This window comes from Hibiscus syriacus, unplaced genomic scaffold, assembly GCF_006381635.1.
Source record: "Hibiscus syriacus cultivar Baekdansim isolate YM2019G1 unplaced genomic scaffold, ASM638163v2 tig00110864_pilon, whole genome shotgun sequence".
Taxonomy (NCBI): Eukaryota; Viridiplantae; Streptophyta; class Magnoliopsida; order Malvales; family Malvaceae; genus Hibiscus; species Hibiscus syriacus.
In genome coordinates this window covers 3,696,040-3,723,867 of record NW_024062893.1, presented here as the reverse complement: position 1 = coordinate 3,723,867, position 27,828 = coordinate 3,696,040, and the positions used below count along the sequence as shown (strand labels likewise).

Here is a 27,828-nt window from a genome sequence, read left to right as displayed (position 1 = left end):
ACCAATTAAGCCCGAAAATCCCAGCAGCTCTCATTTTTCCCTTAATGCTAAATAACCTCTCACTCTCCCTCTTTTCTTCCTCTCTTCGTATCCCCACCACAGGAGACATAAACGCAGTTCCCCGACCACCGTAGATCAGTGGCCATGGGGAACAAAATATCCTTAGAAGCCCTCCTTATCACATCTCTCTTTTGAATTGAAAACCAAACCTAAACCCATAGAACACAACCCCTCACCCTAGATCTAAAAGATCAAGTGGTTATATTCGAATCTCGGTGAGCTTGACTCGGTGAAAATCCCGATGATGACTGCTCGAACGGTAATTTCTCGATTCACTCTCTTTTCTTTTTTTGTTTAATTTTTTCTTCTATTTTTTCGAATGTTTCCCCGTATTTTATTTTTTTCTGCCCCCCGAGTGCTCTCATCTTCTTTTTTCCAAATGGTTGATTTTTCCTTGATTTATGGTTACTTTTGTAGATCGATTGTACGGTAATTATTTTCCCTAGCTTGAACAGGTGAGATCCCTGATTTTTTGGGATTTAACTCGGTATTTTAATGAATTTAGATTCACTGTTGACGTTTTTGTTGATTTTGATATTTGGATTGATTTGCTTGATGTGGTTTACTGTAGATGACGGTGGGGCGGTTGAAATGGCGGTCGGATCGTCAGGAATAGGTCGGTACAGTGGCGGTGACGCGTCTCTTCACCTACTGGTTTAAGGTGGCTGTAATATTTAGGGTTAGGGTTTTGATACCCTAATTTAAAACTAGGCCGAGTCGGATCTTGGACTCCTGGTTTCAGGTTGTAGTGGACTGTTGGGTTGCTGTTTAGGTCTTCGGGTCTTGGGCCAAAAAAAATTTTGGGTCTGGGTGGTCTATTTGTACCTTAGGCCTGCAAAAACAAAATGTAATATGTGTAAATAAAATAAAAAAAATAATAATAATAATAAAATAATAATATAATGTTATTGTAGACCCGGACAAAAATGGGTGTCTACACTCTCCAAACAAAGTGACTCCACTGAGACTCCATTTCCAGCAATATTCTGAGTCTTATGGAAGCCAATCTTTCTGTTACTCATAACAGGAAGCTTTCTAGGACCAGGCTTTTCAAAAATATTGAATTTCACATGTAAGCTAGAAGACAATTTCCTCACATTCTGTGAAGATAGTTCAACACTAGGTTTTTTTGGACTGGTTTCAATTGAATTGCTTTCAGAATTTTGGATGCCTCACTTCTATTGGAATCAGTTGGTTTAACTCCATTGGAAGAAAATGCAGTACCTTGAGACCCTAGCCTTTGGTTAGCACGAGAGAAGAAAAGAATATAAATCTTCTCGGATAAGACCTCTTATAGGGTTAAAAGTGAGACAAAAGAGTCATTGCAGCAATAACACCTGCCCATTCCATCCTTTACAAATAGAGAACTAATGTCAGCAACTAATCAACATTTATGGCACTGAAGCATACATATAAAAAATTGATGAAATCGGAGAACAAAAGAACCTTAATATATGCATAATAATGCCAAGATTCTGGTGAGTATCCTGAGTGCACAATAATACCAAATAGGTTATACACTGGCTGTGGATCCTACATTGAAAATACCAAAAAAAAGGAATATAGGATAACTGAATATAACCAGTATATGAGATTACTTTGTACAGAATAACGAAATTCTATTGGTAGAACCATGTAAAAATTTTAAGGAACAAATCATGCAATCCTTGTAAATCACTAACATTCACTCTCCTTCCTCCAACATAATGGCACCAGACTTACTCAACATTGCTAACAAACTAACAACATGATTGAAGTAAATGTAATATTTGTTTCATTGACCCACAGAAAGTGCTAACCCAAAACCACACCATGTTATCTTTTTTTGGATATGAAGTGGATGCCTCGTTAAAAACCCCCTTCATGATTACTAGAACACCATAAAGTGTTCCAGAAATCAGCGGAAAGAGAAAAAGAGTGCCTCAAAATTTATTAATAAAATAGTAGTACAATGCATATGATTACAACCAAACTTACCCCCCATACACTAGATAAAACAAAAAAAACGAGAAAAAAACAAAACCGAACCAAAACTCCCTAACTCAGCCAATTCCAGACTTTGCTAAAACGTCTGCCTCTAAGTTTGTTGGCCTAGCAATCCAATGAATAATGCCCTCCAAGTTCCTTATCTTTTCTGCAATTTCTTTAGAAATTGGGTAGATTCCATCATGGCTAGATTCCTATGGGGAGGAGGATCAGAGATGAACAAAATACATTGGGTAAACTGGACGACTGTATGCAAATCTAAAGATAATGGAGGTCTAAGAGTGCTAGATATCAATCTAATTAATAGATCCCTTTTGGGGAATTGGCCTTGTAAGTTTGCAAACGAAAAGGATTCCGAGTGGAGGAACTTGATTTGTAGCAAGTACAAGTTAAATCAAAGTTCGTTTCTACTTAATAATAGTTTACTAGCTCAGGCTTCCCGGATATGGAGATCAGTGGTGAATATTTTTTTAAAGATAACTCTCTTGGCTCTAGATGTCGTAACCAATTTTGAATTAGAGTAGGAAATGATTAGAATATTAGCTTCTGGTATGATGTTTGGCCTATAGAATCTTCCCTCAACTTTTTGCCCTCTCTACTAATCAAAACGGAAAGTTAAGTGAGTTTGGTGAATTTGAAACTTTAGGTTGGGTTTTGCTTGTAAAGATGAGAATGAATTTGAGTGATTGGGAGGTTGATAAATGGGTCAAATTTTTTGCAACAAGCAATATAAGCCTCTCAGAAATCTTGAGAGATGATCTATTTTGGCGAGGGAATGGGGATGGCATTTACATAGTTAGCTTTTGTTTGAAAACATGCTCCATTGATAAGATTGTCGATCATTTTTGGAAGGGTTACCTTTGGAAGGGGTTGGTGCCGCCAAGGGTGGAAACTTTCATGTGGCAAATTGTTTATAAAAAAACTAGCGGTAAAGATTGAATTATGAAAGAGAGGTGTACCGAGGATATTTGCCTTTGTGTCCTTTTTTGCAAGCTAGAACTAGAGTCCTCTCCAAATTTATTATTCTCTTGCACTGCTATTGTGGAATAGGTTTTTGAAATTGTGGAAGATTTCTGTTATCTTACATGAGAATGCTTACTATTTTCTTTCTACTTGGGAGGAATTGATGTCTAATTCAACTATTTGGACTTTTATTCCTGGTGTAGTGTTATGGACAATATGGAAATACAAGAATGCCATTGTCTTCGAGAATGAAGTGTTCGATCCGATTCAATTGTTCTTTACAACAAAGTTCAGATTAGCATCTTGGTTCTTATCCAAATTCTCCAACATGGCCTTTTTGTTGGATTTCCTTATTGGTGACCCATCTCTCGGTGATTCTTGTTCTGTTTTAGAAAGTCTTCAAGCTAAACAGATTTCCTGGTCCCCTCCCCCAGCGGGATTTCTAAAGCTGAACGTGGATGCTAATGTCAATAGTAATTGGGTCAATGGTAATTGGGAGGCTAGTGGTTTGGGTGGGATTTTAAGAGATGAGTTTGACTCAGTGTTGGGTTTAATTCAAGAAGATGATGGTCCGGGTCCCCCTTCCTTAATAGAACTGAAGGCCATTAAACATGGTTTATTGTTCTTCAAATCTTCTAAATGGTGCTCTAAGGGACGGTTGATTGTGGAGAGTGATAGTAAAATGTCTTTGGAGTGGATTAAGAATATGGATAATTGCCCTATATTGTATACCTCAATTTCGAAAGAAATTGTGGATAAGATTAGGAACTTGGAAGGCATTATCCGTTGGATAGCTAGGCCAACTAACTTAGAGATAGACATTTTAGCATAGTCTGAAATTGGCTAAGCTAGGAAGATGGGTTGGGGTTTGATTTTTCTCGTCTTGTGGTTGTTTGGGAAATTTTTTGTTGTCGTCTTCGGCTTTGTATCACTCTTTTATATATAAAATTTGAGACTCTTTTCCTCATTCCACTGATTTCTGGAACACCATATGGTGTCATAATATTCATGAAGGGATTTTTTAACGAGGTCTCCACTTCTTATAAAAAATGAGTAAAATACAATGCCCATTTCCTCTCCAAATTAGACTATCTCTCAAATTTTCCAAGAGACTTATATTACTAATTGTTTCCAACAAATCGGCCTATTGATCAAACTCCCAATCGCTCAAATTCCTTTTCAACTCAATATGACAAAACCATCCTAAAGTTCCAAATTCACCAAACTCCGTTAACTTTCCATTTTGATTAGTAGTGATGGCAAAAAGTATATGGAAAACTTCTTTGAGGGGGGATTCTAAAACCCAAATGTCATGCCAAAAGCGAATATTCTCACCATTACCCACTCTGATTTGAAACTGGTTGCGATATTTGGAACCAAAAGAATCATTTTTAAAATGATTATTCACCACCGATCTCCACATCCAGGAAGCCTGAGTTGGTACACTATTATTGAGTAGCAGCGAACTTTGATCTAAATTGTATTTACTAGAAATCAACTTCCTCCACTCAGAATCCATTTCATTTGCAAACTTCTAAGGGCATTTCCCTAAAAGTGCTTTATTCGTTAGGTTGATATCCAACACTCCTAAACCTCAATTATCTTTAGATTTGCATACAATCATCTAATTTACCCAATGTATCTTATTCCTTTATGATCCTCTTCCCCGTAAGAATCTAGCCATAATTGAATTAAGCTTCCTGTTCACACTTGATGGGAGCTTGAAAATTAACAAGAAATAAGTTAGGAGAGAACACAAAACAACTTTTAATAACCAATTTCCCAGCCAAAGAGAGAGTTGATGCCTTCAAACCAGCAAGTTTATTGTAAAATTTCTGAATGACAGGTTCCCACAAAGTTGCTGAATTCCTCTTAGCTCCAAGCAGAAGACCAAGGTGTTCAGACAGAAATATGCCAACTGCACATCCGATAGAAGGCACCCAATCATTCACCTCTTATTCACTTGTGTTAATGTCAAATAATTTGCTTTTGGAGAAATCCAGCAGAAGACCAGACATAATTTCAAAAACACATAATACTCTCTTCACATTTCTAATTTAAGTCTTCGAAGCATTGCTGAAAACTATAAGGTCATCTACAAATTATAGATGCGACAATTTGAAAGATCTTTCATTCTTATCAATATTCAAACCATAAAACAACCTAGTAGAAACCGCCTTCAACAACAATAAATTAAGAAGTTCCCCAATCAAATTAAATAACAATGGAGAGAGAGAGCAACCCTGTCTAATTCCCTTAACCATTGGAAGGCTAATGAAAGGCTCATAAAATTTAATACTAGAATTCATATAATGCAGCCACTGGTATCAACCACACAAACTTATTCATAAAACCAACTTCTTAACAAACTTGACTTGCTTTGGACATGAAGCTTGAAAGAACCAAAACCTCATCAAATGTAACAAGCCTATCAATCTTCACACCAAGTATTCCCTCAAATCTTTGCCTTAACAATCTTAACAATTATTTTGTTACTCCAAAAATAATTATAATAAAAACTAACACAAGAAACTATAAAAACAGAATGAAAACTTTAAAGAGATTATGTAAATCACCTTCAGTTGAATAACAAGGATATTTGGCGCTTGACGTATAGACATTTGCTTCCTTGTTGCCACCAATTTCTTACAACTAAACAACCATAAGCTTCTAATTCAAAACAAATTAAAAGCAAAGTATTCAACTAGGCTCAATTTAGTTTGTTTATTTTTCTTGCATTTTGATATTTGTTTATAGATCCTAAAGAGACCAAATAAAGTAAAAAAAAAACTTCATATAAAAAAAGATCATAATAAATCTAAAATGAGAAGAAGATTAAAGGAAATGACCAATGAAATGGCCAATTCTAACATATACAAGGGTAAAACAAATAAATTTGTTCTCTAGAAGAACTATATTACTATTTTTAAGTTCTTTCAACACTATATTACTATTTTTAAGTTCTTTCTTTCTTTCTTTCACATTTCACCAAAGTAGAAGCATGTATCGAAAGCAACCAAAAGACAACAATACATAAGCAAATAAGTCTCCATTTTATTGTTACTTTCAAAACTTCTTTTTAATTTGTTTTTTGCTTATTAAGTGGTTATTAAAGGGAAATATTCTTCAAAAATAAGTTTATTTCTATTCTAACTCAAAAGAGAAAAAAACAAGTCGGAAAAGCAACAATAAAGTAAACAAAATGGAATGTGATATTCTTCAACAATAATGTTTAATGTTATCCCAACTTAAAAGGAAAAAAAAAACAGGTCAGAAGAACAACAATGAAACCATACCTAAACAAAATAATAACTATATAATGCAATTAATTGAAATATTAACTTACTTGTCACATTTGTACTTATTATTTCCATCCAAAACCTCAGGCTGAAAAAACTTATGCATAGCTTCTTTGAGAGAACCACTGTTCAATATATCAAGACTAATATCCATAATCTCATCGACTTTATTTGACTCCCCACCACAGCCCAAACACTTAACCTGACTTTGCAAAGCAACCCCAAAGATCTCCTTAACTACGGTATTGCCATTCATTGATTCTCCTGCACCTCCAACACCTTCATTTCCTTTTCGCCGCAATTTCTTTAAACAAAGACAAGTGTTATGGCAAGCATCGATAACATACCTCAAGAATTCATGGGCGTCCTCTTGTCGGTCGAATCGGAAGTGCTCAGTGAAGATTTTAATGCAACTTAAGATCTTGGAAGACGAGTCGAGGGTGAGATTGAGCGTTAAGGAGCATGTAATCCACGCTTCAAGTATACAGAAGGGACAATCGCGGGGGTTTTTGGAGGCGGAGGCGTCAGAGGAGGAGTGTTTGGAGCGGAGGCAGAAATTGGCGAGCGGTGGAGTGTAGGTGAGACACTGAAGAATGCTGTTGAGGTAACACGAGTTGCCGAGGTTTCTTAAGCCTAAAGGGGGTCCCTTCTTCCATTTTTCACCGAGTAGACTCAGCAGCCAAGTCAGTTGTAACTCGACAAATCCCATCAATGGCGATGATCCTCCTCCGTCGATCTCTCATTGGACGACCACCCACACCGCCAGAATCACATCTCCTTCAATTTTTCCGGGAAAATTTGCTCTCAAAATTAAAATTTCCCCTTTTCCCCGTTTACGAACTTTTCAAATGAATAAGAAAAATCTCTCGAGGTTTAGTTGCTTCGAAAATTAATTTAATTTATTTTTAGATTTTATTTCTTTTCCTTTCCTAAATTAGTTGATACTGTAAACTCTAACCTCTGAACCTCTTTTAGGAGAATTATAACAGTTTGACTTTTAAACTAAAAAAAAAATGGCTGTCCCTTTTTTCCCATATGTATGGGGTAAGGGGGAGGTAAGATAGTAGGCTGCCCCCAACACCAGGTTGAGAGCAGCTTCCGTAGGAGACCTCCAAATTATAAAATGCCCTCCGTGGGACTTGATCCCACGACCTCAAGGTTTAGAACCTTGTGCTCTACCAACTGAGCTGGATGGTCATTTCTTGACTTTTAAACTAAGATTTATGATATTTGTTGCTGTGTATAGAATTGTCATGTTAGAATGATAATTTTAATAAAAATATATTTTATTGAAATTTTTTATATTAAAGTGACGAATTTAAATAAAAAATTATTATTTAAGTAAACTCGTCATATTTAGATAAATTTATCACTTTAATGTGACGAGTTTGTTAAACACAATAATAAATACCGTAAACTCCCAATTAAAAGTCTGTGTCCGAACCCTCATTTTTTTTTCTAAGTGCGATATTAGACCTATTTCTCCTTTTCTCATGTGCTACTTAAATCTTAAGAGAAAAATGAAATTTAAAGGTAATATTATAAATAAAATAACTATATTTAAATATAAATTGAAAGCTACAAATACAAATTATATTTAGATAGATTTCAAAGCTTCCGATTATTATTATTTCATATATTAAAAATTACTGACAAGATTTTAGTGGTAGAGGTTAGGATAATATTTTGATGTATTTTTTAATTTAGTAAAAGTAATACATTCCATTTAGTATTTAAATAATAATAAAACTATTAAAATTTGACAAAATATAGATCTTTTTCGTATTTAATATTATTTTAAACTATAAATCCGATCCAGTAAAGCAGACTACATTTAAGACAGCAAAAGCAAAAATTATGGTAACACTAGTTTAAAACAGTCCAAGTATTTCTTTACAGTTTACTTTTCCTCATCCCAGGAGGACACTTTCTCCAAATATAACGGGCGATAATGGCAGAAACAAGTGCCCCAAATAATCTGCTGCATAATCAATGGAAAAACAAGTTAAAACTACAGCAAATCTGTAATTGAAAAGTCCGGATGTAGTGTGTTTTGCCTGCGGTGTGTAATGAACATGCCGAAATAAGTTGGGGCAATGAGATTAACTGGTGGTTCTGGGTAGCTCTCATGCTTGCAATTATTTTTTACTTTCAACATCATCTTGGCAGATTTGTGTTGTATATTACTATCTGTTCATGTTGTAATGAACATGACGTGGTCGTCGGTATGGTCAGGGTATCTTGGGAGTTGTCAGATATATTCCGAGATGCTTCCCTCTTCAACTTGTGATTATTGTATGCCGCCACACCAGCAATGGCTACACAAAATAATGATAATAATAATTATATAAAAAAATTATAGGAGAAACAGGAAAGACCGATAGAGTTTATGTCTGAAGCAGATGGTTTCTTCAAAATGCCACAACAAAAGCTAGAAATTACTCTAAATATATAACAATACAACAAAAAACCATAATGAACCCTAGGACTGCATCAGGATAAGCCCAGCCAAGAACCTGTCTTTGACAGCAGAACTTCGGTACCATTTAAACTCCATGCAATTTTCAATAATGAAATGAATGCCTTATGGTACTTCATTGAAAGTCGAAGCAACCACACATTAACACAAGGAAATTTGGTGATTATGTATGTGAGAAATGCATCTAATTATAAAAGATTTTTATCTTAAGCTGGTAACCTCCATGATCATAAATTACCTCAGGAAAAGAAAAAGAGATTCTTGTCCTTAAAAGTATATGGAGAAACCAGTTGGTAGTTACAACTAAGAGAAATAAAGTAAATAAAAAATGAACTAACTAAGCTTATCATATCAAATTTATTGAAGTTGTTGTCGGCCTTAATATCAAACTAGTTAGTTCAGTTGTGACTTATGTGCATCCTTACTGCAACAACACAACTTCACTTAGCTTTCTCTAGGGTCTAGGGTCTCATTCCAACTGAGAAAATAAATATAAAAAGTGAGTATAAATGCTCTCCCCCAATATATATATGCGCTCACAGACCCCATCAGAGTAAATCACTAATAGCACGTAGCATCAGATACCTCTACGAACAGTTTAAACCAGTGATGCAGATTGCATAGCTTTGTTAAATAAAGGGGTATAAATACTCCTAAACATTCCAGCAATACCATGGCATAAGCTTCTGAAGAACAAGAGAAGTGATGCAGTGTTTAGCTTATCTAAGGCATAAGTATTCAAGGCCAGTCCAGAAAAACCATGGATTAGCTCCACCATGCTTGAAAGATCCATTGTTTCTATCAACTAATTCAAATTTCTATAATTCGCTTATACTTAAAACCATCTGCTGTTGCTAAGGTACTGTTAAGAATAACCAGAAAGGCTGAACCACATCCTTGCCCTCCATATGAATGGATTGTTGGATTTAGACTATTCCCTCAAAATGGTGTAATAGATAATGCTCGTTACAAGAGATGAAGATATAAAAAAGAATTCACTTTACGATACTTACCGATGCCATAACCAAGTAAATTTATGGCTGTCAACTTTGTATCTGCAAAGAGTAGGGCAGATACTAAAACAACCACCCAATCCTTGACAACTCCAGCGACACGAATGGTTAGAGCACTAGTGTGCGAGATCACTAGGAAAACTGACAAGTTGAGTGCAAATGTGCAGAGAGAGTTGAGTGTTAGCACAAGAGGCTTAAGGTTCCACATCCCATGGGCATCCATTTTTGGTTTCTCCAGAATGAGCCAAGGAATAAACAGGCAAAGAGCACTGCACAAGAGACACGATCCTTCAATCCCAACTGGAATTAAATTTATATACGGGAAGAAATGGAATGTTGCCAAGAGAATAAAGGTAAATAAGAAGAATGTTGTATTAAGTACCTGCAAGGACTAACATAATACATGAGAGATATAGGGTTTAATTTGAGACCCTTTCGCTTAACCAGAATCTCCATGAATATAAGCCTTAAAGATTCTCCGACAACACCACCCATTTGGTAAACAACTCCAATCCAGCTAATATTTATTTCTCCATAAGAAGCCACCAGAACACCAAAACTTATCACTGACATTATTAAAAGCATTCTGCAGCTCATTACCTCCAGTCCTGCTGCTACTCCAAGGATGAAAACAACCACTGGCACTGAAAGCTCATTCAAGAAAAGTACTGATATTACAATCTTCTTACCTGCCATCTAAATAACAGTAATATACAGAAATGTATTTATTGGCACATTCATGACCCTAATACATGGTATTAGTTACCCATCTGGCCAAGGATTTTAATCACCAGCCTAATATCTTTCACAAAATAAAAAAAATGTTGCAGCATTGAGACCAACTCAATTTATACAGGCATTAGTTACCCATCTGAAACTCAATATAGAGATAATAACAGTTAATCCTTGGTGGTTCGGGCAAAATTAACTTCATCTAAAAAGATATAAAACATTTCTCTTGACCTAGTACAATTCTCACTGTTTGACTTATCAACAAGTCACACCACTCCCTACTTGAATAGAGTAGCAAAAATAACCTTATTAGTACTATCAAACAAAAAACCTTATCAATATGTCCGATATATGTACGTATATACACCTACACATTATCTACAACAAGATTTTGCTTCACTTCAAAATCAAGAAAAGGGCCAAGAAACTGAAGCAGGTGATGCTCTTCTATTTCAGAAACTAATCAGATAACATCACAGTATATGCCATCTTTTGACAGCATAACCCCACTAGTCAAACAGCAACAACCACAGGGCTAAGTATAAATTTTTATGGCACGTGTGACCAAAAGGAATTCAACAAAAAGAACATGGGTATTAAGTGTAATTTGCTCAATGAATTTCGACAACTTACTAATTGCCTTCAGCATTTGTGCAAATGCGACAGATATATACAGGTAGGCAGTGTTTCCCAGCCAAAGAGTCATTGCAAACATGGCACCAATCGGAACCACAGATGTCGTATATCTGTGCATGTTTAACTTCATCAAATTAAGGGTACATTATATAAAAGAAGAATAACAATATACACAGAATGATGAAGCGGTAAAAAAGATGAATTACTATTCTTAAGATAATATCAATTAAAGACTAGAAGCATGATAATGGAATTATATCAGAATGCTTAGAAAGATATGGTATGACCAAGGAGATGACATGTGCTGCATTGAAAGGGAACTTCAATTTATCATCAGAGAGTTTTTAACTTTCTCTACTTCACAAATATCCTCCTATCTTGCTAACTTTCAGATAAGGGTTGCTGTAAATCAATTGTAATTGGATTGGATTCTTGGCTTGCATTTGAACCTTAAGTTTCTGATTAATTCTTTACTAGAAACCCTGCTAACATTTTGGTTCTTCATTTACCAGCATTAACATCTCGTCTGAAACAGGGGATGCCGTAGTTAAGCAGAGGGAGTTAGATGTTGATTCCAGTACGAATATTCAGCTCTGTTTATCAGCAGAGAACATTGCTGAGGGGAGTCTTGATCCTTATCTTGACAAAGGATATGGGGGTGGGAGTGTAGGAAGGGAGATTGAAGGTTACTTTTCAGAAGGTGGTGGCCTAAAGTCCAAATCTGGTTTGCTGATTAGAAGGAAGAGAAGAACTAAAAGGATCCTGTATCGTGAAGCCCTTGACAAGGTGAGCATTGATACAGCATCCTCCTCAGCTTTTTCGATTCTGTTGAAAGAAGCGGTGGAAACTTGGGAGGTTAGCAAGCTTTTGGGTGTGTCTTTTAAGGAAGGGAAAGAAGCCTTTTTGGATAAAATCATAGCTTTAGAGAAAGGCGTAAATGGGGTTAATAAAGGATTGGTTGTTTGAGGAGTGTGTCTGCACCTATTTCCTTTTTGATGATGACAAAGCTAGTAATATGTTCATGGAATGTTAGGGGTTTGGGGAAAAACGAGAAAAGGAGGGCTGTTCAGAATTTAGTCTCCAACTTTAACCCTACTTTTCTTTGGCTGCAAGAAACTAAGACTGAGAAATTTAGGAAGTCTTTTTTTAGGAGAAGTGGAATTAATAAACTTAAAGGAATTTGGAATCTCCTTCAGTTGGATCAGCGGGGGGCCTGTTGTGTTGTTGGGATGATAATGTTTTTGAGCTGGAGAATCAGTTTGTTAGCAGGAGATTCATTGCTACTTTCGGTAAATTTCGGAGTATTGATTCCGGGTGTGGTTTCATCAATGTCTACGGTCCATCAGTGGAGGAGGAGAAATCTGGTTTTTTTGAAGAATTAAGCAGTTTTCTTAGTGGACAGACTTATCCCATTTGTGTCGGAGGGGATTTCAATGTATATTTACAAGAAGATGAGAAATTGGGAAGGGTCAAAGTAGGAGTTCAATGGAGATCTTTAATGAGTTCATTCTCCATACGGGTTTGATTGATCTTCCTTTGAACGGGGGTAGGTTCACTTGGTGTAATAACCAAGATAATCCCACTTTTGTTAGATTGGACCGTTTTTTGGTTGATTGTCGCTTCCTAGAGCTGTTTCCGGGCGTTGTGCAGTCGCTTCTACCAAGATCCTTGTCAGATCATAATGCTATAGTTCTGGAGAATAAAGGGGTGGACTGGGGCAGAAAACCCTTTAGATTATTCAATTATTTGATGGATGAGGAGGGTTTTGAGGATCTGGTTGTTTCTTCTTTTCAGAGTGGTAAGGGTAGTCAGAACGAGGCAGGCGTTTTTAGTCTGATGAGGAACACCAAACATGCAATTAAGAAGTGGTCTGGGAACAGAGTGAAATATCCAGGTGCTTTGATTTCTGAGTTAGAGAAGAAAATTTCGTTGATAGAGGATGATATTCAACAGAAGCAAGGAACGGTTGACAGTGAGGTATTAGTTGAATTGAAGAATCTAAGAGCAGAATTGTGGAAGCTTTACAGGATTCAGGAGCAGATCTGGTTTCAGTACTCGAGAACTAAATGGATTGTTGATGGGGATCGCAATACTAAATACTTCCACACTTGTGCTACGATTAGGAATAAAAGGAATGCTCTACTTGCTTTAAACTTCAAAGGGGAAACAGTGGAAGACCCAAAGGCAATTAAGGCCATAGTTAAAGAGTATTTTTTTAAGATCTATAATGAACGAACTACTCTAGAGCTTGATGATTTGAATCTGGATTTTCCCAGAATTTTTTTGGAGCAGAAGCAGTTCTTAGAACAGGAGTTTTCTGAGGAGGAAGTGTGGGAAGTGGTGAAATCTTGTGGCAGCAACAAAGCTCCGGGTCCTGATGGCTTTAATTTGGGATTTTTTAAGAGGTTTTGGCAGGTCCTGAAGGTAGATATTATGAAATTCTTTCATGATTTTTACTTGGGGAAGGAATGGGAACATGGTGTAAATCACACTTTCATCACTCTTATTCCTAAGATTTCTAACATTGGTGGACTGGACGATTTTAGACCTATAAGCCTTGTTGGTGGATTGTATAAGATACTATCGAAATGTCTGTCAAGAAGACTTAGGAGCTGCATTTCAGATTTGATCAGTCCAAGTCAATTCGCTTTTATCCCCGGTCGGCAAATCCTGGACTGTTCTCTTATAGCAAATGAAGGGATTGACTTTTGGAGGAAGAATGGTTTGAAAGGGTGTGTTTTTAAGGCTGATTTCAAGAAGGCATATGATACTCTTGACTGGCCTATTTTGTTCAGAATAATGAAGGAAATGGGCTTTGGTTCTAGATGGATAGGTTGGATTTCGAAATGTGTCACTTCAGCGACTGTTTCAGTTTTGGTGAACGGAGTCCCAACTGAGGAAATTCCTATGGCGAGGGGTCTTCGGCAGGGCTGTTCCTTGTCTCCATTGTTGTTCAATATAGTTGGGGAACTATTGAATCTTTTAATAGCGAAGGCTGTTTCACGAGGGCTCTTTTCGGGTCTGGTCATTAGAAAGGAGGAGAGGAATTTTAATTTAACCCATTTGCAATTTGCTGACGACCTTATTACGTTCTGTGGGGCGTCGAAAAAACAGATCTTGAATGTAAAGAGGGTTCTTCGGGTGTTTGAAATTATTTCTGGTCTACAGCTGAATTTAAAGAAGTGTAAATTATTTGGAGTGAACTTAAAGGAAGAGGAAATTAAGGGTTGGGCATCTATGATTGGATGTTCAGTGGGCTCTTTTCCTCAGAATATTTGGGACTCCCTCTAGGTCCACATAGGAACTCCAACATCCTATGGGATCCAGTGGTTCAAAGCTTTAATAAGAGGCTGGCGGGATGGAAAGGCTCCTCTCTGTCACTGGCAGGCAGGCTAGTTCTAATTAAATCAGTGCTATGCTCACTCCCTATTTACTTTTTGTCAATGTTCAAGGTTCCAGCATCAGTTTACAAGACTCTAAATTCTATCATGTCAAATTTTTTGTGGGGAGGTGGTGATGGGAGAAAGAGGATACATTGGGTAAGCTGGTCCGATGTTGTAAACCTAAAATTGAAGGAGGATTGGGGGTTCCTAATTTAAAGGTGGTGAATAGGGCACTCATGGAAAAATGGGCTTGGAGGTTTGCTATTGAGAGGGAGGCGGTTTGGAGGGAATTGCTCTGCATCAAATATAAATTGGATCCTTCCTTGATGCAGTTTGACAGTAAAGTCTCTCCTAAACTATCCTGGATGTGGAGAGATATGGTGAGAAACCATTATAATGCTGATTCGTTGGGCTGTAGTATCAGAGGTAAATATAGCTTTAAAATTGGCAATGGGAGGAGCATTCGGTTTTGGCAAGACAATTGGACTATGGATCATCCGTTGATGGTATTGTTCCCTAGAATATTTTCTATTGCAGTAAATAAAGAAGGAAGATTAACTCAGTTTGGGGAGTTCAGTTCAAGGGGTTGGATTTGGAACGTTCAGTTGAGGAGAGAGTTGAATGACTGGGAATTTGAGCAATGGGCAAATTTGATGGTTGTGATCTCTGATTTCTCTATTTCTGCTGATGCCACTGATGGATTGTTTTGGAAGGGGAATGGGGAAGGGGTTTATACAGTGAAATCATGTGTCAACCTATCTTATTCGGGTTCTCCCGATTCAGAGGAAGCTAAATTTTGGAAGTCTAATGTTTGGAGGGGTCTGTTGCCTCCAAGAGTTGAGACTTTTCTTTGGCAAGTTATATTAAAGAAGTTGGCGGTCAAGACAGCTCTGGTTAAGAGAGGTGTTCAGGGCATAAATGATACTTTGTGTTCTTTCTGTAATCTTGAAGAGGAGTCTTCATCGCATTTATTTTTTTCATGTTCGTTTGTTTGGCCAATTTGGATGAAATTCTTGGGATATTGGAATTTTCAATCGGTTTTTCATACAGAGGCTAAAAGATTCCTATTGGCTTGGAATGACTTGAAGTCCAACTCTCTTATCTGGCCATTCATTCCTGGAGCTGTTCTATGGACAATTTGGAAGACCAGGAATTTTATTGTGTTTGAAGGAGGGAAGCTTGATCGAGCAGAGATTTTCTTTCTTGCAAGGTGCAGGCTTGCTTCATGGTTTCTAGCTAAGGAAACTCATGTTAGTATTTCCAAGGATGATATTATTGCTGACCCGTCCATAGTGGATTCCTACTCATCCCATTCTTATCGGGTTTCAACCGTGTTTCCTTGGTCCCCACCTCCAAAAGGTTTTGTTAAACTTAATGTGGATGCGGCTACCTCGAGTGATTGGAAGAGGAGTGGCTTAGGTGGTATTTTGAAAGACATGTCTAGTTCGATTCTTGGTTCCTTCAAAGAGCCGGCTGGTCCGGGGCCCCCAACTTTAATGGAATTGAAGGCTATCCTAAAGGGTTTAGATTTTTTTGAATCTATTCGTCATAGGGTTAAAGATAGACTGATTATTGAGAGTGATAGTCAGGTGGCAGTTGACTGGATTAAGGATGTGGTCTCTTGTCCTGTTGTTTATGTTCAAATAGTTAAAGACATTATTCAAAAGCTTAGTGTTTTTGAAGGTTTTATTAGGTGGGTTAGTAGGACAGCCAATATAGAGGCGGATGTCCTAGCTAAGGCGGGTATTGGGTGAATTATGCTCTGTTAAGGACTGTTTCTTTTTGGTTTTATCTCTCTTGAGGGAGATGGGTTGTATACTTTGTTTTATTTGAATTTATTGAATCCTAGGGCACTCCTTTCCTCCTTGTGTGGGTCAAGGAACTATTTTTAAGTTCCGTTAACCACCAAGGGGGTTTTTTGGAGGCCTTTTATTCCTATCAAAAAAAAACATGACTAACCTTCCAAAGAGAAAAGAGAATTGGCATGAGTTGAATAGCATGAGTTCTAAATATTTAGACTGGATCAAGTACCAGAGCAAGAAACAAGATGAATCAGAAACAGTGAAATCAATTAACACAATCTTTTACTTTATCTCATCTTTCTATGATTTTTAAAACTTACTGGAAGTGTTTGTCTATATTCTAGAGTACATGATACCAGAAAAATAGGGAGACAGCTAAACTAGGTTAAAAACAACTTTCTTTTCTAATAGGAGTCCTATTAAGTAAGGTGCTTAAAGAGTAACTAACCCCAATGGAGCCAAGGACGGACCAGCTACACTGTGCAATTATTGTAAAGAGAGAGAATACAAACAAATTTCAGAAAGGAGGAAGGTATGGAAGGTTGAAGGGCTTCTCTAAATCACCAACAGAAAAAGAACTCTCCCTTTCCAAGTTCTTATTTGAGCACCATAATAATGATACCTTCCCTAATCTAAAAGCAAATGACTAGTAAGACCACAATCAACAACTAGTTAAGAATATTTGATGCAAGAGAAGATGCACATAAAGAGACTGCATAGTTTAGGAGTTTATCGTTATAACTTCATACAATTTAAACTTTTATTTCTAGTTTCAAGTATTTTGGGTCATCTAAATTATTGAAATTACCTGGAAAAAAGAAAAGGTTACTATTTATCAATCACTTTCAGAAAGTCATCTATAACTGCTTATATCATTTCAGTTTATGATTTGCCTGAGTACTAAAAGAAAAGGCAACCAGCCCATTTCTTTCATTGACCTCTTCTTTTTATTTGCCTTTGTAGTAATTTCCATTGACCTCTATTTTTTATACGTTTCTGTCATTGGATTTTATGAAGGCTTAGAACTAGGATAGTGGAGTAGTATTGCCTTAGTCTAGGTTTTAACCCATTTGACTTTATTCGTTCTCGTAGTTTGCTATCGATGACTTCTGTGTATCCTTCTCTGCATATGAAGATTGTTCAACTATGTATTTATTTATTTATACATGCCTTGTATTTTATCTTTATTTTTAATTTTCTGACTGTCGGAGGTCTTACACGGAAGCTGCTCTCAACCTGGCGTTGGGGGCAGCCTACTACCCTACCTCCCCCTTACCCCATTACATATGGGAATAGGGTTTTGTTGTTGTTGTTGTTGTTCCACTCTGTTGAATATTTTCTTCTCATTCTGTCTAATTTCTCTCTTTCTGCAACTGTTTTGTCCTTCTATATATCTCTTTCCCTTTTTTAATAAGTGTGCTTACCCCATGTTTTACTCTCTCTCTTTCCCTGGTTCGTCACATCTGTCATTTAAACTTTCATTGAAGAGAAACAAGTCATATTCAATCACCAGTAAAGACATTAATGAAATCAAGCAGTAAATAAGCCTGCTGCTTCTCTATACAAAGTCAAACCTTACAAATTCAAGCATCATAAATAAGGTGGTCTATTACTAACTTACATTTCTAATGTCATTCCTTCTTCAACTTTCAAAATCTGACATGGGAAAAAAGGGTGATCAAGGTTTCCACATGAGAGAAATTAAGAATCATCACCATATATCAGTTTACATAAATATATAGTGCTGGGTTACCTTGAAGCCCTTAGTGAGTAAGAGACAGAGAACAGAGGAGAAGGCCATGTGAAGCAGAGTCAACCCAAGGGGATATGGAAAATTAATTTCCTTTGATGAAAAAGCCCACTCCAGTTTTCACAGAAAAAGAAGAACATAAAATAATAATAGCAGCCTTATGAATCAGAGTCACAAGTGTTTCTTTTTTTTTGATAGAAGTTGGAGGTCTCATTAAAAACTCCCTTCTTATTCGTTCACATACTAAGAAGTATGTTAACGAACATTGGAAGGAAGAAAAGAGTACCTCAAATTATATTAATAACAATACCCAATACAAAAGATTACACGAAATATCCTCCTATGGTGATAAACACCATTACAACAAACACCTTAACCTCATATAACCTCAACCAAAGTCGTAATCTAAACACCTTATTTCTAATTACACCTCCAGTAATAGAATTTAAACAACGCAACAGAACATAAAACAAAATAAAAGCAACACCTGCAACCATATAAACTAAATTAAACCACAAATAGAAAGGCAAAATCTAATTAGATTCGTCTTCTTCAGGAGCCCACGAGTTTGGCTTGAATGAAGGCTCTATCTCATGCACCATGATCTTGAAGGAGTTGTCACCCACCTTCAATTCCAACGTCGCATCAATTCTCGCACCAACCTTTGCTAGGACTTGAATTTTTGCCCGATCAAAGGATGATGGTGACTGACAGCTTTCGTCGATTGCTAGTAACTGACCCCAACTATCAGCAATGTTCTTGAAGGTATCCCAATTCCATGCGTGAAACGGAACACCCTCGCAAACTAACCATACTCGGCGACACTCCAATACCAAACTCTCTGACCAAGCTTCGACTATAGAGAACCACTCTGCGAGAGTCTCTGATTTATCGTTCTTCACACTTCTCAATGAAGCAGAATCTTCGAAAATCATTAATACCGCATTTCCAGCAGCTCTCATTAAGGAGAAGCCAGTGAGGCCCTTCGCATGCATTTGTCTAGCGAGATGACTGATTTTGATGAAATTTTTACACCACTCCACTAGACAATAATTCAACACCTAAAGTTTTTCTTCATCAATAACACCTTCGACTTTATAATGCTTCTTCCTCGAATCATCTTCCATCCCGGACTTGTGGAGAACACCTGTGGAAGACTTTCTCCAATAGGATTGACGAGGTTTGAATTTAGCGAAAGAAACGCCAATTTTGCTGCCGTCGATATAAGAGCCATTCATTTTTTGAGGTCGATCTCCTTGCTTCTTTCAATTGAAGCGAAGCGAATGAAACCAAAACGAACTCCTTTTGCATTTCTTTTATTTGGAATAAAAGCATCAATAACCCGACCATGGGAGCAAAAAAATGATCCAAGCCTCTTCCAATGGATATTCTCTGGTAAATTTTCAACAAATAATGTGTAGCATCCATACTTATCAACATTGCACTCCTTTGTGATAGATTCCCTGGTTCCATCGTGGACACCATCAACTGCTGACTTTTCGTCGCAACTCCCAGATTTAAAAGGCACATGAATACTTGGAGATGCTAAAGAGGCTGGATTTGGCAATGGTTGTACTGGAGGAACAGGAGCATCAGAATTAGAAATAATACCTCTTTTAACAACAAGATTCTTCCTTGCCATCTCAATGTGCAAAAGGGACTTCAACTTAGAATCAAAAACCATTTTCTGGAGAGCATCCTTGGCAGCAACTGCAAATTCTGCATTTGAGAAGAGAGTGAAACCCTTAAGCTTTTCTCCTTTATAACTCAAATGAGAATCTTCAAAGCATGGAAGCCATCTCAGAAGATTCTGCAGCTCTCTCTCTTTGACATCTACAGGCAGACCCATAATGAAGATGGTACGAACCTCCTCAAGATGAGAAGGGAGAGATGACGGAGAAAGCGCGTCTGCAGAGGATGAAGGAGTTTGGCCCTTCGATTTCTGCTGGACAGAAGGGAGGATTCCAGCACCCCGCATGAAGAAAACCGTTGAAGTAAAAACAACCCAGGGACTTGACGGAACTATTCTGTTAGCGCCCGGCGATGGAAGCTGTGACTGCCGACGATGGAGGCTGTGACTACCGGCGATGGAGGCTGTGACTGCCGGCGAAAAAAGAAGGGAGTAGGTGATGAATAGAGTCCAACAGGTAGATATAGGACCTGAAGACAGATGAACTTCGTAGTTATCCCGACAAAAAACTAAAACACGAAAAACGCCATGGGTCTGGAAGATAGGAAAAAAATTGTAATGTTCGCAAGAAAAAGGCCAGTCCAGCGGGAAGAAGATGTACAGGCGATGAGACGCTGGCAAAACGGAAACCAAGGCGTAAAGATCTTTGACGGAGAAGAAGATGCGTCGCCAACAACTGAAAGCCGAAGGTCCTCGTCCAAGATCCACTGAGTTGAAGGCTCACCTTGACGTAATGATGCCTAGAACCGAGATGATGGCGCCGAGACGAAAAAACCTGGAAGATTTGGTGGTCAACAGCCACCGGATGTGGCGGCCGATGCGGTGACAAACGGCGGCGGTGGGTGGCGGACGGCGGCGGCGGACAACGAATGAATGTCGGAGGGGAGAATAAATTTCAAAAACGCCTGGGATATTTGAAATTTGAAAAACACCTAGGTTAGAGAGAAGCTAGAGCTTCTCTCACTAACACGTGAACTTTTCCACTTATCCTAATTTTTAGTCACAAGTGTTTCTTGTTCTTTACTATATCAAACAATCATTCTAAAGAGAAAAAATGGCGAGCAACACTGCAAATTAATGGATAACATGGTTAAGTTAACAATATATACAATGTTTGAACTGGGGGAGAAAACATTGTATTTGAGTTTGACATTAACAACACTATTCTGAACCCTCAAGTCAAACAAGTTTGCACAATCAGGTATGCATAGGGATTACCATAGTTATCAATAGCAAATTTGGCCCACTCACCTGAATGGACCATTTTCAGACAAATGTTACAAAGGGTAATGACATTCTTTACGCATGAGATTCTAAATCCTTGTCGGCCTATTGCCAATATAGTATGGGGAATTCAAGTGAACAAGAAGATTACCGGAAAAATTAAAAGCATTTCTCGATCTTTACCATCTCAAACAACAATTTTATGGAGGAAAAATAACAACACTAAAAAAATCGTGAATAATATGGCCAAACGAACAACACAAAATATTAAAAACTTATACAAAATGCATTGCATTTGACATGAACAACATAGATCTGAACTCAGAAATCGAAAAGGTTTGCCAGAAAGGTGTATGCATAAGAAGTTAACTGTTAACACAGTTCTAGACCCCTATTAAACTCATTCACCTGAATGGGCACCATTTTCGGGCACATGTAACAAACGATAACAATATTTTGTCACATGAGGTTCTAAGTATCCAGCATCATGATAAACCTTGTGCATAAATGCACATAGATACCCTAAAACTAGTGTCACCGAAATATAAAGAACTCAAGAAAGCGAGAAGACTATAAAGGAAATATATCTGCTCGCATTAACTCATAAAAAGGCCAAAATTATAGCTACTTGACACTCATTTCCTGCTTGAATGCTGGAAGATTATGCATTTCAATTAGGGGAATCCAGGTGAATCATTGAATAGAACTAAAACTCTTTTTTTCTGAAGCAAATTTTATAAGACTTTGAAAATTTCAACATCCACATCTTTATCAAATTACAAGCAAAGCATTACCGCTAATTTTAATATAAAATTACCAATTAAAAAACATCAGATTACGAGCTTACTTTCGAAGGGAAGGGACGACAACTCCATCTAGAATAATTAAGCTAAACATAGAATTAAATTAATTGAAGTTATAAGCATTTTCACCAAAGCCAAGCCTAGAACTTAATACCGTCAGGAATTCATATCAAGGAGATGAAAAAGGAGAGATCCAAAAGAGAAAGAGAAAGAGAAAAGGCACCTAGTTGAAGAAGATTTGACCGCTGGAGAGAGCGATGTAGAGAATGAGATAAGCGTAGGTAACGATTTCTTCTTTCAGCATTCTCTTCTTTACGGGATCTGCCATTGCTGTGGGTCTTTGCTTTACTGTTGGTTTACACTCATGTGCAGTGTAAATGTAATATATGGAAAGATTATAAAAGAAGATATCTTCGATGCAAGTTGAACTTCAATGTTCTTTAGTAACTTGAGACATTTTTCAGATTTCTCTTGTTATTTAACACCCTTACCTGTTCTGCCTTTGTTGACTTACCGCTTCGGCCCTTTAAAGTTCGTTTTATTTGGATAAAAACACCAGATCTGAAAATTAATTGCATTTATTTAAACACTTAATTTTCTAATTTTAGAAATATTATCCTACTATTGAGTGATTATGGTGTGAGAGAATTAAAGTAAGTCTAATAAATGGCGTCACTTTATTGATAGGGTGTTCGCGATCAGTTAACTTTACTATTTACTCAGAGTTTATTGACCATTAAAACAATTATTGAATTTTATTAACCATAATCTAACCATTAAGAAATAGACTAACTTGTAACTTATTTTATATATATATTTTTCATATTTTTACTCCTTAATTTTTTTTAAAAATATATATTGACTCTACATAGTACTTAATACATATCCAAACTACATTTGCATATTTTTATATTAGGTTAAAGTTTCAATATACACAAAATACATAATTAAACATTCTATAAATTTAAGCACATATCAATTAACAATGATCCAAAACACAATCAAAGTTTTTAAAGATAAATCTTTGTTAAACATAAAAATAAATATGACAACTCAAAGTCTCTAATAATTCCAACATAAGGTAAATGAAACTTCTATGATGTAGTACTGTAAGTCACAAAAAATTAACTCAAATATCAACTCATCAATACCCAAAGTCTTCATTGACTTCCTCCGAAATGAAATTTGTTTCAGCCATCTTGAGGATGAATTTTTCTTTTTAATATGTTTTATTATTATTATTTTTGTCAACTAAAATATAAAATATATATTTCTAAAGTTAAATAAATAATTAAAAAATCAATAATAAAATAGTAGTTTGAATCTTGAACTTATCTTTTCATAACACTCGAATTCGATTTACATCACTTATAATCAATTTGAATCAATCGTGACTCAATTTATAATATTTATAATTTAATTTGCAGCACCCTTAATCAATTTGCAATTCTCAATTTGCAAGTTAAATTTGTTTATATATATATATATATATATATATAAACCAAGAAAGAAAAATAAAAGGACGAGTCTCCTAAATTAATTTAATAACGGTTAACCATTTTATCAAAATCTGTAAACGTAACTGTAATCATTAATTTTTATTTTTAACGGTTTGGTTAACCAAAGCTGTTTAATCTTAACGGTTTGGTTAATTAACTTGTAAAATATGACAATTATACCACTTAACTGTTCCTGTTAACAGTTACATGTTAATTTGCACACACCTATTTACTGCTTAAAACGGTGACATATTAAAAATAAAATACAAAATATAATAAATAAGAATCGAAAAAATTAATCATATCGATAACAATAATGATTGCAAATGAAAAATGTTACCATTTTATATAAAATAAGAAAAACAAAATAATAACTTTAAAATATTAGTTTGACAATTAGAAATGTTATCAATCGTAATAATATATCCAGTTATGCCTAAAATATAATAAACAATAATAAAATAAATTATAAACGGTAAATACTATTAATCACATTGACATCGTATAAATCTTTACAAAATGTGAAATCATCTTCACTTTTCTGATCCCAGTTAAAGAAAGAATTAAACAATATTTTCTAATAAGATCGTACACAAAATTAAAAAATGGATAAACTATATCAATGGCCACTCAACTATAGTCTCTTCTCATTTTGACCACCATTTTTAAATTCTTATCAGTAAGGTCACTTAACTATTTAAATATATTTAATTAGGTCACTTGTCGTTAACATTTAACGGAAGTGTTGACTTGTCAGTTAATAAAATTTGTATAATTACACATTTAGTACTTATTACTTACACAATCTATCAAATTGGTCATAATTTTAAATTAATTCAACATATTTAATCTTTCAATAATATGACAACATGTGTCACAATATCATTGGAGGGCTTTTTTATTTTATTTTTATTAATCTGGGATAAGTACAAGGCAATATCTGTTCAAAGATAACTCTCAACCTCTCGACATTGAACGCTCAGACCACTGGCATCTATGGTGCTCGAACCCGGGTACTCAAGGAATAACAATAATTTTTTATTAAAAAAACCCTCCAATGATATTGTGGCACGTGTTGTCATATTATTAGACGATTAAATATATTGAATTAATTTAAAATCATGTCAAATTTGATAGATTGTGTAAGTTATAAGGACTAAATGTGTAATTATATGAATTTTATTAACTGTCACATCAGCACTCCCGTTAAACGTTAACAACAAGTGGAATGATTGAATGCATTTAAATAGTTTGGTGACCTGATTGACACATTCAAAAATGGTGTTTAAAATGAAAAATGACTATAGTTAGATGGTCACTGGTATAATTTACCCTTAAAAATTAAAAATACATATATCTTACCCAAGTGAATAGAAATTGCTCAGATAAACCATGCAATTGATTAAGTGCACGATCAATGTTACGTCTGGATTGTTAGTAATAATTAACATGAGAAACATACAATGGTAAATTATTTATAGTATTTCAACATAATAAAATTTATTTCCTCAACTTAAAAAACCAAATGGCAACAAGAAGTTATCTAAAAAAAATTGAATAAATTGTGATACAACTAGTCTCATTTTAACATCTACTACATAGACAAAAATAAATGAGAATTGTACTTTGAGGGATTTAACTCCTGTATAGAATTTAAAAAAAATTATCATACTTTTTGGTTTAATTGGAAAACAGGCAAGAACTCCATTAACATCAAAAATGAGAAATTTTCTCTAAGACGGTGTTACATATAATAAATATTTATTTAGGTCTTTATCTTCATTATTTGTAAGTTCTTCCTCTTCAATCTCCAGCTCTATTATAGGAAAAGAAAATACAATAAAATAAGATAAGATGTTAATATTACAAGTTAGAACATCAAGTATTAAATACTTAACTTTTAGATTTTTTGGTTTGAATTCATTACGCATATTAGACATTTTTACTCGAATCTCGTCACGCGTTGACAAAATTTTAGCTCGCATTACCTCGACATCTTTATTCAAGTGGCCCACTTAAGAATCAAAATATTGTTGGAAATTAACTATGTAGTATATAAGTGACTTTGTGATAATGTTCTCTTCAGCCCCATCGTCTTCCATGTATGGTTGCTCGTTATTATCCATGACGTCCAATTGATCTTCGTCTTGTGTCGCTTGAACGGTATCTTTCTTATCACCCTTTGTAGTCTAATCAATATTTCCGATAAATTCATACCCACATTTATATTCGAATGAATGTCAATCTTCTAGGATAAATGAAACAGGTTGTTAAGCGGAACATCTAACTAAAACTTACTGAAAATATGGCTAATGACACGTGCATAAGGTAGTGAAATTGTAATGCATTCACCCTTAGTCACAAAATTAACAAGATGAAAGAAAATGATTTTTGCAATGTTTGGATATGTTTTTTATCTATACTTTTCTAACCACCGATAATCTAGTCTTGAATTTGCTACGCTTTTCTAACATAAAGTCTAATAAACCAAGAGACAAGAAGGTGGAATATTCTTAGCTCTAAATTTAGACTAAGGCTATTCATATTCACACGTTAAATTCCCTCTATATTATTTTCATCGAAAGACCTAACATTTTTTTATACCTAACATGGTGGCAAGGGAATCCGATATATATATAAGCCTACGATTCACTTTCACCGTGTAAAACTAATAAGTTTTATACCAATTTATAGTTATTAGATTTAAATAAACAAATGACCTATATTTAATTAAAATTCATAACTCATAAATAAATATTTTTTTAACTCTTAAAAACTATTTTTTCCTTTCAAGGTTAGAGTTTAGGATTTAGGATTTAAGTTTTAGGGTTTATGATTTATGATTTTTTGTTTATGATTTGGGGTTTATAGCTTGTAATTTTAGGGTTTAGGATTTAGGATTTAGGATTAGGGTAAAAAGAGATATTGTTTTACTACGAGTTAAAAGATATTTATTTATTGGTTATAAATTTTAATTAAATATAAGTCATTTATTTATTTAAATCTAATGGCTATAAATTATTGTAAAACTTATTAGTTTTAGAGCTTCAAAATAGCTTGACTTTGCTCACAAAAACTTTAACACACCTACAAGAGACAATTATACAACATTTGGTATCCAAATCTTTTTGGGTCCATTGATGTTAATTTCAAAAAATTTAGTCTCGTTTGGTATCCATAGAGATAGTATATCTTTATCTTTGGTAGCAATGAGTCGTTTAGGGACTCATATACTTTTAATCAATTTTCCTTTATAAAATTTAGGGGAATAAACATGTCTATTGTAAAAACTATTATTGACAAAATTTGATTTGGAGCAATTTTCTCTTTCAAATTTTTTTTTATAATTTTATAAGATTAGCTTTTTCTTTCTCAATATCATCAATTTTATTTGGCATAATGCAATAAAATACCCCTAACATTTGATAGTATTATCAAAATTACCCTTATTGTTTTTTGACATATTTGACCACTCAACTTTTTATTTCGGGTCAAAATACACCTTCGGTTGATGGAAACCGTTAGTTAACTGACGGTCAACGGCTGACGCTGACCAAGCATGCACGCGTGGAGGGAGATATTGACATGGCGCATCCATGCATGGTCATGATGACATGGCATTGCAATGCCACATCAGAAATATTTTTAAAAATAAAATAAAAATATTATTATTAATATTTATTGCCAATCAGAGAGTGACATGTGTCACTCTTGACTGATGTTGGTTTAAAGAAAATATTTTTATTTCATTAATTAGAACCAACCAAATAATGACTCGTGTCATCGTATAGTTGGATTTAAGTATATGAAGGGAAGAAATCAAAACCTACAATTGCTAGGTTTTGAACCCAGTCTTAGGGGTTAAGGCTAAACACCTTACCACTAGAACAACATGCTATATTAGTAAAAAATATACAAAAATCTTTACTTATTTTATAGACTAGGTATACCATTTAATTTGGAGATTGGTATAATTTTCTTAAAAATAATATTACAATTCATAACATATTATAATTAATTAAAGGTTAAAAATTATGTTATTAAAATATTAATTGTAAAATTATGTTTTAGACTGGGTATACCATTTACAACATGAATATGTAATTAGCTTTTAATTGTAAAATTAATTTTTGATTATATTATTAAAATATTAATTGTAAAAAGTTAATTGTAAAATTATATACGTAATTAGTTTTTAATTGTAAAATTAATTTTTATTATATTAAAAAATTAATTTTTAATTAGATTGTCAAAATATTTATCTAATTAAAAATTAATTTATTTGAAATTAAAAATTATTTTTATGTAAATAGTTCCTATGATTTTTTAAGCTTTCTAATTTTTTACAAGAGAATGGATACGTAATTTTTAACCTTTAATTAATTATAAAATGTTATGAATTATAATATTACTTTTAAGAAAAATATATCAATCTCCATACTAAATGGTATACCCAGTCTATAAAATAAGTATAGATTTTTGTATAATCTTACTAACATAGCATGTTCT

General features: G+C 34.9%; 2 protein-coding genes and 1 pseudogene across 2 annotated transcripts; all 3 read right to left on the bottom strand.

The window, feature by feature from the left end:
• Window positions 1-59: 59 nt before the first annotated feature.
• LOC120143909 lies at window positions 60-7,017 on the bottom strand (annotated as a pseudogene).
• Window positions 7,018-8,231: 1,214 nt separating this feature from the next.
• On the bottom strand, window positions 8,232-18,224 carry LOC120143802 (probable sugar phosphate/phosphate translocator At3g14410). The gene is made up of 6 exons (XM_039158032.1): window positions 18,107-18,224; window positions 17,975-18,009; window positions 11,166-11,278; window positions 10,183-10,444; window positions 9,801-10,069; window positions 8,232-8,626 (listed from the first exon to the last, which is right to left on the bottom strand). Exons 1-6 carry the CDS (start codon window positions 18,152-18,154, stop codon window positions 8,466-8,468), a joined length of 888 nt encoding a protein of 295 aa, XP_039013963.1. The 5' UTR covers window positions 18,155-18,224; the 3' UTR covers window positions 8,232-8,465.
• Window positions 18,225-19,337: 1,113 nt separating this feature from the next.
• Window positions 19,338-20,081, bottom strand: LOC120143908 (protein couch potato-like). The gene has a single exon (XM_039158109.1). It carries the CDS (start codon window positions 20,079-20,081, stop codon window positions 19,338-19,340), a length of 744 nt encoding a protein of 247 aa, XP_039014040.1.
• Window positions 20,082-27,828: the final 7,747 nt, after the last annotated feature.

What these genes read in the sequence shown, in the direction of transcription:
- LOC120143802 (XM_039158032.1), bottom strand. Translation starts at nt 18,154, where the DNA reads ATGGCCTTCTCCTCTGTTCTCTGTCTCTTACTCACTAAGGGCTTCAAG. An exon ending in TACTCACTAAGGGCTTCAAG is followed by an intron (nt 18,010 to 18,106) that starts GTAACCCAGCAC and finishes TTCCCATGTCAG; the next exon opens with ATTTTGAAAGTTGAAGAAGG. An exon ending in ACAAATGCTGAAGGCAATTA is followed by an intron (nt 10,445 to 11,165) that starts GTAAGTTGTCGA and finishes ATGAGCTTTCAG; the next exon opens with TGCCAGTGGTTGTTTTCATC.
- LOC120143908 (XM_039158109.1), bottom strand. Translation starts at nt 20,081, where the DNA reads ATGCGGGGTGCTGGAATCCTCCCTTCTGTCCAGCAGAAATCGAAGGGC.